Here is a 12,743-nt window from a genome sequence, read left to right on the forward strand (position 1 = left end):
ATACTCCCCTCCACACACACCATATTGTACTGTGTACAGGTTTATAACATTTCTACCTATAGTGACTACGAAAAGTACCTGTACCCCCCTCCTCCCCCCAAAAAAACCCCTGCTATATTCAATACACATAACATTTTTTAAAAAAAGTGAGTAAAACTATTGCATAAATACCCCCCTTGTAGTGCACTGGATGTATGTGTTAGGCTAGGTTTACACCGGTGTTGAGGGGGGGGGGGGTTCTCTTAGGGTTCGGGGATGGAAGCCCCAAATGTAGTTCAAGGGCTGGGGTGAACCTAGTCTAGCAGTCTTTCTGGCTGTAGAGAATGTGAAGTGAGGGGAAATGTGTAATCTTTTTGGAAAATCCTTAAAATATTGCCAAGGCACCAGCAATATCACAACATCCCAGTCAGCCCCTTCATGGTTTACCTGTCACAGTACACAGCACCTGTCAGTAACTTGTCCCAAACCTTCTTACATAAGGAGCCTACACCACTGCTGACCTAACATTGGGGTAACCATTATTTCCCCTCATGGCCATGTAGTCCTCACATTACCACAAATACAGTTTCACACAGTATTTTAGGCGGCATTTCTGAGGTGAATTTCTTTCCTACATGTAACTATTCCACACTTTATATAACAAGTCACCTCATACAGTCACATACACTGAGTGAGCGCCACCTCAGCAACAAAAAATGCGCCAAATCCTCCTCCTCTCTGATGTCTCTTCTGCCCTCACCAAGATGGAGGAACGACGGCGCCTTACGTCATCTTTGCACGACCGGCGACGGAATTACGTCATTATTCGTTGCCATGGGAAACCGGCAGATTTGACAGCTGGCTTAGAGACGGGTAGAGGAGGGGTTGACTGAAGGTGGGAAGCGAGAAAGATCTGTGTGTGACAGCTCTGTGTAGACGGAGCCCGAGGTTTGTGATGGCCGCTTCATGTCTCGTGTGGATGTGCGGTGTAGTGTGCACTGTGACCTGTCTCCACATGCACAGCTTGTGTTATCTGCAGATTTCCGGAGATGGCTGCTATAGACATAGGCTAGAGCCTGTATACTGTGTCATCTGTATTGCATGGATTGGATTTTTTTGATGATTTATTAATAAGGCTGTGTTCACACTTGTGATGGTAATATTGTCGCATTGCTCAGTTATAGTTGCAGATTAATGAAAATGACTGAAGTGCAGGATCCTTTCCATAACAGACATCAAAGGGCACCTGATAGATCCTGCTGACTATAATGGGATCTGATATAGATATATATATATATATATATATATATATATATATTTTTTTTTAAATGTAGATTGTGAGCCCCTCATAGAGCTCACAATGTACATTTTTCCCTATCAGTATGTATATTTGGAATATGGGATGGAAATCCACGCAAACACAGGGACAACATACAAACTCCTTGCAGATGTTTTTTTGCCCTTGGCAGGATTTGAACACCAGGACTCCAGCACTGCAAGGCTGTAGTGCTAACCACTGAGCCACCGTGTGGCCACTGGGTCTGATGGGTTTTTATCAAGGCGCTGGCCATTTTATCACACAAAATGGTGCAATAGTCTGTGTGTTCTTCTCCAGCATTTTTAATAGAATCTGTTAGGGTCCATTCACACGGAAGATTCTGGTGCAGAATCAGCATGGGGAAAAAAAAAAAAAAGAAAGCCTCCCATTGAAGTCAATAGGAGGCTTTTTTTTCCCCACGCTGATTCTGACACAGATTCCGCGCCAGAATCAGCACCAAAATACTTAATGTGAATGGACCCTAACAGAACCACTAAGACTAGGTTCACACCCGCGCCTGATCTCTTGCTGGAGGATTCCGTTCCCCATTCCATTTTAAAAATTTGGAGAGTAAAACGCTGCAAGCAGGACTTTTCTCTCTACATTTTTGGGTGGAAACCCGATGGATCCCATTATAGTCTATGGGGTCTGCAAATTTCTGAAGGGAACTGCTTTTTTTAAGCAGATTAGGTTTCCAGACCCCATGAACGGAAAGTGTGAACCTAGCGTAACAGACGTTCACACCTACAAGGTTTTCTTCACAAAGACTTGGAATTTGTTCACATCTGCAGTGCAGACTCTATTGCAGTGTGTCATGAAAATCGATATATACGAAAAAGTGCAGCAAGTTATTTGTACAGTGTTTACAGTTTAAAAGAATGGACACCTGACAGATTCACTATCTTTGCCATCTGTGTGTCTTATTGACGGATCAGAACAATGGACAGAATTCCATTCTTGAGGCAGCTGATTAACCTGAGCTGTCACGTGTACTTGTGCTGGAAGATATCCACGGAGCTACATTACCACACTGGGAGGCATCGGGGAATCGCGGCAAGCACACGAACCCATTATAGTCTATGGGGCCCGTGCGCTTGAACTGCACAGCACTTGCGCTTGTGTTCTGTCCGTAGGGGTCCTCATGCAGACTCTTACAGACGGAACACATCAGCATGTGTGAACCGGGCATGACTTAAAGGGAAGAGTCTGCAAGGTCTGATGGTATGTTGTCTCTAAATATATACCGTATATTGGAACAAACATGAATTTCCATATATTATGTTCAGCTGAGGACACATTGCGGAATCACAGAGCTTTTGGCCGTTGCTGAAATAGAGTTGTGTTTTATAGTCAAACTGAATGTGATTTCATTTATTCTCATTCCCACATTGCAGAGACAAATGCTGCACACTTACGGTATGTACTTATGTGTGTTCCCCATGAACACGGGGAGAAGCTAAAATGCAACACGCAGCAGAAAATTAGTGAACAATGCAAACATTTTTGGGATTGTGTTTTCTACTGCCTTTTTTGTTTTTTTGGCTGTGTTTTGTTACTTGTGGCCTCCGCCTAGAAGGGATATAGTTGCCATTTACAAGTATATCCATAGGAATGCCATAAGTGTCTAATAGATGAAGGTTCTACGTTTTTGACCTGGAATATGGTCCAATTGGTGGCCCAAATAAATGAAAGAGATCTATGTACCTGAATGGGATGTCTGGTAATAGCTGAGGCTGCGTGTTCGTTTATTCACAAGTCCTGCACGAATGTATGAAGAGACTTAAAGGGATTACTTCATTAAAATTGTATTTTTTTCTGCCTACCACATCGGAATAGCCTTAAGAAAGGCTATTCTTCTCCTACCTTTAGATTTTTTCCGGGCCGCCGTTCGGTAGAAATCCCGGTTTTCATCTGTATGCAAATCAGTTCTCTTGCAGCACTGGGCTGCGAGAGAACTCTCCAGCGCTGCCTCAATCCTTGTCTGCCTCCCTTCGCGTCTTCTTCAAACGCTGGGTTCAAACTGCGCATGCCTGCTGGCCACAAGAAAATGGCCGCTTACACTTACTGTGTAAGCGGCCATTTTCTTGTGGCCGGCGGGCATGTTCAGTCAGCTTTGCCCGAGGCCTAGAAGTTTGAAACGAGCCCCCTGCGAGAGAACTCATTTGCATACAGATGAAAACTGGGATTTCTATAGAACGGTGGCCCGAAGAAGACATCTAAAGATAGGAGAAGAATAGCCTTTCTTAAGGCCATTCCGACGTGGTAGGCAGAAAAAATACAATTTTAATAAAGGAATCCATTTAAACGTGTCAGTGTCTTATTCACTTGCATATACAGCCCCTTTCTCAAGACAGATGTATGTCCCTTTCCTTCAGGCATTTATGAAATATCTTATGGATATCATATATCCAGAGATGCTTAGATGGGAATATAGCTTTAGACCCATGTTGGTTCACACTAATGCTTGTATTCCGTCCGCAAGGAGTCCGCATGGAGACCACCCCGGGCGGAATGCAATCGCAATTGCAAGCGATGTGCTTGCAAAGCACATGGAGCCCATAGAGTATAATGGGCTCTGTGTGCTTGCCACGCACTGCCCGCACGAATGAATTGTGCGGGCAGTGCGCGGCAAGCACACGGAGCCCATTATAGTCTATGGGCTCCGTGTACTTAATTGCACAGCGCTTGCATTAGCGTTGGTATTTCATCCGGGGGGTCTCCATGCGGAATCCTTGCGGACGGAATACAAGCATTAGTGTGAACCAACCCTTACAAATGTGCAGAGTTTTGGCCGCGGTGGAAACTCTGTGGCAAAAAATGCTGCATTTTACACTACCTACAAAGTTGCTGTGATTCCGGCTAATCCAATCCACACAAAAAAAAATCCACAGTGGACATGCTGCTTTTAAAAACAGTCACATTTTTGCAAATCGCAGCGTGTCAATTATACCTATGGAAATGCTGGCGTTTTCCGTAAAGGTATATTAGAGACGGAAAGTCTACAGAGGAAAACTTGCTGCGAAAAAAAATGCGATACGCTTCTACCGCAATCTTTGTTTAAGCGTTTTTTGACTGCGGCTCACTTACCGTATATGGGGCCTTAGCCTTAAAATAGAAATAAAAATTTCTGTTTGAGAAAATATTAGACAAAAATGGAATAAACAGTTTTTTATTGAGAAAACAGAAAAAGTACATACCGCAATTGGTATCCCTTTAACCTTAGCAACCTCTATAATAAAGATATCATGATGCTAGAATTATTAGTTATGTTCATAAAAATCATCATTTTTTTTTTTTTTTCACTGAAGCCCCCCCCCCCAAAAAAAAAAAAAAAAAAAAAGAAAAAAAAAAGAAGCAATTGTGGTTATGTCAGTATTAAAAAACAAAACAGAAATATATGGCTGTGTCAGTACTGGGAGGCAAAATGTAAAAAAGTATTGGTCTTTAAAGGCCAAAAAAGGGTTAATGGATGAAATCCTGTGTCCTATGTATATACTAAGAGTTTAATCCAGTGGTTGCGGTCACATGTGTCCCGGTCACCACAGTACAGCAGTGACTTTTATACAGAGCCGGGGCTGTCTGGAAATGTAAGCTCACATGTGTCTGCCGGGGGATTCCGATTGTTCCTGAAATTGTGTCCTCTTTGTGTCATCTGTCATTTTTGTGTTGTGTTTGTGGCTTATGTTGAGAACGAGTCACAGTTTTTGGAAGGAGGATCATTTCCTAAATTTACACATGGGGACCTAGAAGGTTGAGGAACAGGTACGACATGCATAAGACTGGAAGATGGTATGGAAAGGGCTGTCTAATAATGTCTGTGGTCTCTAGTATTTCTGTATTGCTTAGGGGGCAATGCTCTGCTCTTTTCTTTTGTAAGTCTAATTCCTGCGTCCTGTTTTATAATGTATGTGCTGTGCTAGGGAATATCATGGGTCAATCATAACGTTCTGAAAAATAAGACCAGATCATGAGAGATTTTATCTGATTATTACATATGGTTCATTTCAGATATATTCAGTCTCTTGACTTTTCTGCTGCTGTAGAACTAAAAGTTCCAGCATGGAGGATAGACCTGTTACCTGCAGTTCATAAGATGAGCCTATGGACTGTGACCTGTAGATTGGAAGATAGATCTAAGTACCTTTCTAAGAGGATAGAACTAAGTATATTGACCTGTAATTCAGGAAATTGTAGAATGTTCTGTGACCTGTGGTCCTAAGGGTAGAATTAAAGGGGTATTCCCATGTACATAATCATATCTATATTTGTAGATAATTAAAAGTTAAAGGGATTCTACTAGAGATGAGCGAACAGTGTTCTATCGAACACATGTTCGATCGGATATCAGGGTGTTCGCCATGTTCGAATCGAATCGAACACCACGTGGTAAAGTGCGCCAAAATTCGATTCCCCTCCCACCTTCCCTGGCGCCTTTTTTGCACCAATAACAGCGCAGGGGAGGTGGGACAGGAACTACGACACTGGGGGCATTGAAAAAAATTGGAAAAAGTCATTGGCTGCCGAAATCAGGTGACCTCCATTTTAGACGAATAGTGGATTTCAAATCCGGGTCATATGAGAATGTGAACTTTGTGACTATGAGACAGGGATAGCTGTACAGGCAGGGATAGCTAGGGATAACCTTTATTTAGGGGGGAATGTTATTAAAAATAACTTTTTGGGGCTCTATCGGGTGTGTAATTGTGATTTTTGTGAGATAAACTTTTTCCCATAGGGATGCATTGGCCAGCGCTGATTGGCCGAATTCCGTACTCTGGCCAATCAGTGCTGGCCAATGCATTCTATTAGCTTGATGAAGCAGAGTGTGCACAAGGGTTCAAGCGCACCCTCGGCTCTGATGTAGCAGAGCCGAGGCTGCACAAGGGTTCAAGCGCACCGTCGGCTCTGATGTAGGAGAGCCGAGGGTGCACTTGAACCCTTGTGCACCCTCAGCTCTGCTACATCAGAGCCGAGGGTGCGCTTGAACCCTTGTGCACACTCTGCTTCATCAAGCTAATAGAATGCATTGGCCAGCGCTGATTGGCCAATGTATTCTATTAGCCTGATGAAGTAGAGCTGAATGTGTGTGCTAAGCACACACATTCAGCTCTACTTCATCGGGCTAATAGAATGCATTGGCCAGCGCTGATTGGCCAGAGTACGGAACTCGACCAATCAGCGCTGGCTCTGCTGGAGGAGGCGGAGTCTAAGATCGCTCCACACCAGTCTCCATTCAGGTCCGACCTTAGACTCCGCCTCCTCCGGCAGAGCCAGCGCTGATTGGCCGAAGGCTGGCCAATGCATTCCTATGCGAATGCAGAGACTTAGCAGTGCTGAGTCAGTTTTGCTCAACTACACATCTGATGCACACTCGGCACTGCTACATCAGATGTAGCAATCTGATGTAGCAGAGCCGAGGGTGCACTAGAACCCCTGTGCAAACTCAGTTCACGCTAATAGAATGCATTGGCCAGCGCTGATTGGCCAATGCATTCTATTAGCCCGATGAAGTAGAGCTGAATGTGTGTGCTAAGCACACACATTCAGCACTGCTTCATCACGCCAATACAATGCATTAGCCAGTGCTGATTGGCCAGAGTACGGAATTCGGCCAATCAGCGCTGGCTCTGCTGGAGGAGGCGGAGTCTAAGATCGCTCCACACCAGTCTCCATTCAGGTCCGACCTTAGACTCCGCCTCCTCCAGCAGAGCCAGCGCTGATTGGCCGAATTCCGTACTCTGGCCAATCAGCACTGGCTAATGCATTGTATTGGCTTGATGAAGCAGTGCTGAATGTGTGTGCTTAGCACACACATTCAGCTCTACTTCATCGGGCTAATAGAATGCATTGGCCAATCAGCGCTGGCCAATGCATTCTATTAGCGTGAACTGAGTTTGCACAGGGGTTCTAGTGCACCCTCGGCTCTGCTACATCAGATTGCTACATCTGATGTAGCAGTGCCGAGTGTGCATCAGATGTGTAGTTGAGCAAAACTGACTCAGCACTGCTAAGTCTGCATTCGCATAGGAATGCATTGGCCAGCCTTCGGCCAATCAGCGCTGGCTCTGCCGGAGGAGGCGGAGTCTAAGGTCGGACCTGAATGGAGACTGGTGTGGAGCTATCTTAGACTCCGCCTCCTCCAGCAGAGCCAGCGCTGATTGGTCGAGTTCCGTACTCTGGCCAATCAGCACTGGCCAATGCATTTCTATGGGGAAAAGTTAGCTTGCGAAAATCGCAAACTGACAGGGATTTCCATGAAATAAAGTGACTTTTATGCCCCCAGACATGCTTCCCCTGCTGTCCCAGTGTCATTCCAGGGTGTTGGTATCATTTCCTGGGGTGTCATAGTGGACTTGGTGACCCTCCAGACACGAATTTGGGTTTCCCCCTTAACGAGTTTATGTTCCCCATAGACTATAATGGGGTTCGAAACCCATTCGAACACTCGAACAGTGAGCGGCTGTTCGAATCGAATTTCGAACCTCGAACATTTTAGTGTTCGCTCATCTCTAGATTCTACCACTAAAACACATTTTTTTCTAGTTACCACGTCGGAATAGCCTTTAAAAAGGCTATTCGTCTCTTACCTGTGGAAGTGCTCTCCGCCGCGCCGTTCGTTCAAAATACCGGTTTGTACCGGTATGCTAATCAGTTCTCTCGCAGCGATGGGGGGCGTCCCCATTGCAGCTCGAAAACTCACCGCAGCGCCGCCTCTCTGGTCTTCGGTGTCCTCCCCTTGCTTCTTCAGCGTCTGTCGGACGCCTGCGCAGTATGCTCTCTGTTCGGCGAAGATTGCCGAACGTACTGCGCATGCGCGAAAGTTCGGTGCCCGCACTATGGCTGGGATCGCAATTTCGCGCATGCGCAGTACGTTTGGCAATCTTCGTCGAACAGAGCATACTGCGCAGGCGTCCGACAGTACGCTGAAGAAGCAAAGGGAGGACACCGAAGACAGGAGAGGCGGCGCTGCGGTGAGTTTTCGAGCTGCAATAGGGACGCCCCCATCGCTGCTCCTGCGATGGGGACGCCCCCATCGCTGCGAGAGAACTCATTAGCATACCGGTACAAACCGGTATTTTGAACGAACGGCGCGGCGGAGAGCACTTCCACAGGTAAGAGACGAATAGCCTTTTTAAAGGCTATTCTGATGTGGTAACTAGAAAAAAAAGTGTTTTAGTGGTAGAATCCCTTTAAACATTTTTGCAAATGTAAGTAATTGAAAATTCTGCAAAGTTTTAAAGATTTTCTCTAACTTTCTTAGTGGTGACAGTCTATTGTCTTGATTGGTTGCCAATGGTTACGACCACCATTGTAGAATCTTTCTATGGTCTGGGACTTGTCAGGAACCCAGCTATGATCTTCTTATTGTAGCCGGGTTATCAGAAGATATCCCGGCCACAATAAAGAAATCATGGCTGATTTTCTGACCTTTTACTTATATTTGCAAAAATGAAGGTGCTCCAGGACTGGCCAGCCCAGTCACCAGACATGAACATCATTGAGGAAGTGTGGCAGACAAAACAAAAGAATCTTCATGACCTTTGGGAGGCTGTAAGATGGCATTCTGTGCTATTACTAATGACTTCATCAATAAATTGTATGAATCATTGTCGAAACGCATGGATCATGGAAACGCAAGCTCATGGAAGTCACAAATAATATTAAATCTGGCTCTAATAGCACCACAACTTCATTCACCATCTTTGTATTAGAACTGAATTATTGGTTTGATTTTCACATTACTTTATTTGGGCAACATAACTTTTGTCTTGATAAAATCTGACCTTTCTGTGTTCATTAAATGATCAATATTTCAGTGGTGAAGCCAATTAATTTTCTTAACAAAAAAAAACATTTGGGAGGGTTTCAGCTTTTATATGAGTCATTTCTAAAACCAATGGATGAACATAAAGTCAGTATATAAGCTTTTGATTCCACAACATGGAGAAGTGACAAAACTTTTGTTTGGACTGTATACTGTGACCCGTAGTTCTATAACAACAGCGTTATGTTTATGTAAGTATGGTGCATACCTAAGATTTTCTGAAAATTGCTTAAAGGCAGAAAAAGAATTATTAAAAATAAAAAAAAAAATGTAACCATTACTTACCTGTTATTTACCCTGTTGTTGCAGCACCTTCACAGTTGTAGTTCTCACCGGTCCTGCACAATAACATCACATACGTTATACACATGTCGACGCTGAGACGAGTGACTGGCCGCAGTCGTATGAATGTTGTTTGTCATGTCATTGCTGCAGGGACCAGTTTTATAAACGTTATACCATTTTTTTTCCCCTTTAAGATAGACCATCAATATTGGATTGGTTGGGGAGGAGGTGCTACAAGAGGTTGCTACAGCCATCAACATTTTGAGACTATACAATGTATTGAGCCGGAAGCAGATAGCAATGCCTAAGCCACTATACAGTGTATGGAGCAGAGCTGTAGTAACATTGCACAACCTCTATACAATGTATGGACCCCTTTGCTTCCAGCTCCGTACACTGTATAGTACTAAAACCCAGCAGCAGTCTCAAAGAGCTGATCAGTATGGGTGCCCGACTTTGGACCCTTGCTGGTCAGATAACAATGGCCTATCCAACTGAAAGACCATAAAAATAAAACCCAGATCCCCCTGTAACCTGGCAGTAGACAATACAATATCCAAATTCTACAGCAACTGAAAATAGATGAGAAAACGTGGATTTTCTCTGCCTGATTCTGTTTCTCCTTTGGATAAGCAGCACTGGAGGAGTCTGGCAGCCACTCCTCTCCCCTGCCTGAAAGGAACAGACATGTACATTCATTTATGATTATTTTATGTTTGATGGCATCATAAAATGAAATGTCAGACGAAACATTCAGTTACAAAGTCAATATATATATGCTGCCATCCTATCCTTCCATGGGACCATCTGGGACGAGACGAAGTCCCAAGGGGGAAAGAGCATAACCTTGTAAGAAACAGTGTCATTGCATTTGTGTTGTTGCAGCCCAAGAGAAAGTTATTTGTATGCAAGTCAAGAGGAAAGAATATGTTACATTTGGGATCCATGATAATAAATGTTAATGTGAAATATTGGAGGTAGTATGCATAAATCATAGGATGAGAGAGCTTAGGGAAAGTAAATGGTATTGAGAGTGAAAGGTTTAGGAAGATTAGCTAGTATTGACTAGAACAGGATCAGCTTAGCAACGATAAGGGAGTATATAAAACTGAAAATAAATTAATTGAATCTATTCTCTTTTTGTGTAGCCAGTAAGCGTCATATATACGATTACCTTCAAGATGGCAAAGGACAAGATTAATGGCAGGTAAGTTACTTCCATACCTGACAATCTTCACTCATTTTCTTTCTTTAAAAAATACCAACATAAAGTAGATGTATAGTAAATGTTAGATATTACCTAATTTGGGTGGTCTTGGTGGTCCGTTTTACAAATCGGATAATTGAATTAAATGGAAAATTTCATATTTTTTTAAAATTTTTATAAGCCTTTTGCATTTTTTATTAAAGAAACACAAAACATAATAACCAAACTTCACCACCAACATAAAATACAATATCAATCCCTCTACACCAGTTTCCTGGCGTGTCACAACCCCTGTACTGTACCTCGCTCGCCAGGAGCAGGGTGTGCAACATAGTCATTATAACATTATAATAGTCATTATAACTCATGTTAGTCTTAAAGGGATTCTATCATTAAAATGCTATATTTTTTTCTCACTAATACGCAGGAATAGCCTTAAGAAAGGCTATTCTTCTCCTACCTTTAGATGTCTTTTCCATGCCACCGTTCGGCAGAAATCCCGGTTTTCTTCGGTATGCAAATGAGTTCTCTCGCAGCACTGGGGGCATCCCCAATGCTGCGAGAGAAATCTCCAGCGCCACCTCCATCTTCATCTGGAACGGCCTTTCTCTGCGTCTTCTTCTGGCGCTGGGTTCAAACTTCTACGCATGTGCAGTCGGCTCTGCCATCGGGCCTCTGTACTCTGTTGAACTACAGGAGCGTACTGCGCATGCGCAGTACACTCGCGTAAGCGGCCACAAAAAAATGGCCGTGGGCATGTGCTGTTGGCTCTGCCTGAGGCCCACAGAGCCGACTGTGCATGCATAAAAGTTTGAACCCAGCGCCGGATGAAGATGGAGGCGGCGCTGGAGATTTCTCTGGCAGCATTGGGGATGCCCCCCCATAGTTTACATAGGTCAGACACATGCTCTGATGTTTACTTGTGGTAGATGTCCTCAGCAGCCATGGCGGGGACTGCTGCATGTAAGAGAACATTGGAGAACCAGTACCAGACCATATTGGGAGGTACCTGAGCACCAGGCAAAGGCGAGTGTTTTTTTGTTTTTTTTCCACCTCCCCTGGCTTTATCTTGGACAACCCCTTTAAGTAAATCATGTTGTGCTGCAATTCCATGCACAGCAGATGGATGAGAGCGCCACAGTGCAGGGGAGAATCTGCAAAGCTGCTAATAAATATGTGTACGCTGATTTATTTAGCTGAATAATCATAGTTGTAGATCTAAATTGGTACGGTGGAGACACACAAAAACTCCCCTGAGATTCATAGAAAAAGAGTAATTGATGACTTTCCAGAAGAGGATGGGGTGAGTATGAGATACAGATTGTCGCTAATGCATATTTCCTTGTAAACTAATTCTATGTGAAAGGAGCCTTAATAGTGTGCGTGACAACTAAAAAGTGCAAGGATGTCATAACCTAGCAGCTAGCTGTGAATCTGACATAGAAAGCATTGCTAGCAGGTACTCAGAGTAGTCATGTAAATGTACAACTCATGTCTTTTGCCTTCTGTATGACTTAGTGAGTAAATTGTTAATGCAAGTTTCCAGCGATCTGGACAAAAATATTCAGGGCATGTGTCATAGTGATCGCCGCTGTATCTGAGGCTTATGTGATTGCTGACACTTGGAGATAGAAGAATATCACTTTCTGATGTCTATTCACAATATATCTAACCTAGACCGCATGGACAAGCTCAAACAGATTGAATTTGCCTAGGAAAATATGATGTAAAATTTTTTCTAAGAATTTATAGCAGAAGTTTGAAACTTCTCCTGAGATTTCTGCTCCACATGTAGGATGGCCCCATTTAAAAGTTGATAAATCCGAAACTTTTTCATGTCAAAACCACAAAGGATTTTATTACCTGCAGCACTTTCATTATTCTCTGAGTGAAAGCTGTAATATACGACCAGGAATCTGCAGCAGCTGTCACTCAGACCGGTGGGGAGCGGATGTGGAGCAGCACAATACATGGAGCACTTCAGGGTGAAGGACCACCCTCAGAGCACTTACAGGACTTGCACTCCTGGATGAAAAGTCATGCTGCCATTAACAACATAAACCAAATATATTTAAAAAGACTATCACCTCCCCCACGCATACTCAACATTCACCACTGTGTTATACATC

The 12,743-nt window shown here is 43.7% G+C and overlaps 1 protein-coding gene across 5 annotated transcripts in view; it reads left to right on the forward strand.

Moving 5' to 3' along the window:
- The first annotated feature begins 814 nt into the window (after positions 1-814).
- The window catches only part of FBXL15 (F-box and leucine rich repeat protein 15), a 28,388-nt gene continuing 16,459 nt past the window's right edge, over positions 815-12,743 (forward strand). The window contains exons 1-2 of one of the 5 annotated variants that reach the window (XM_075288289.1): positions 815-874; positions 10,556-10,614. In XM_075288289.1, the coding sequence (XP_075144390.1) occupies positions 10,589-10,614 (26 nt within the window). In that variant the 5' untranslated portion in view covers positions 815-874; positions 10,556-10,588. Of the gene's footprint in view, positions 928-4,954; positions 5,060-10,555; positions 10,615-12,743 lie in introns of those variants that run through there. The other 4 variants (XM_075288290.1, XM_075288291.1, XM_075288292.1 and 1 more) reach the window with 4 other exon arrangements.

This window comes from Leptodactylus fuscus, chromosome 10 (genome assembly GCF_031893055.1).
Source record: "Leptodactylus fuscus isolate aLepFus1 chromosome 10, aLepFus1.hap2, whole genome shotgun sequence".
Classification (NCBI taxonomy): Eukaryota; Metazoa; Chordata; class Amphibia; order Anura; family Leptodactylidae; genus Leptodactylus; species Leptodactylus fuscus.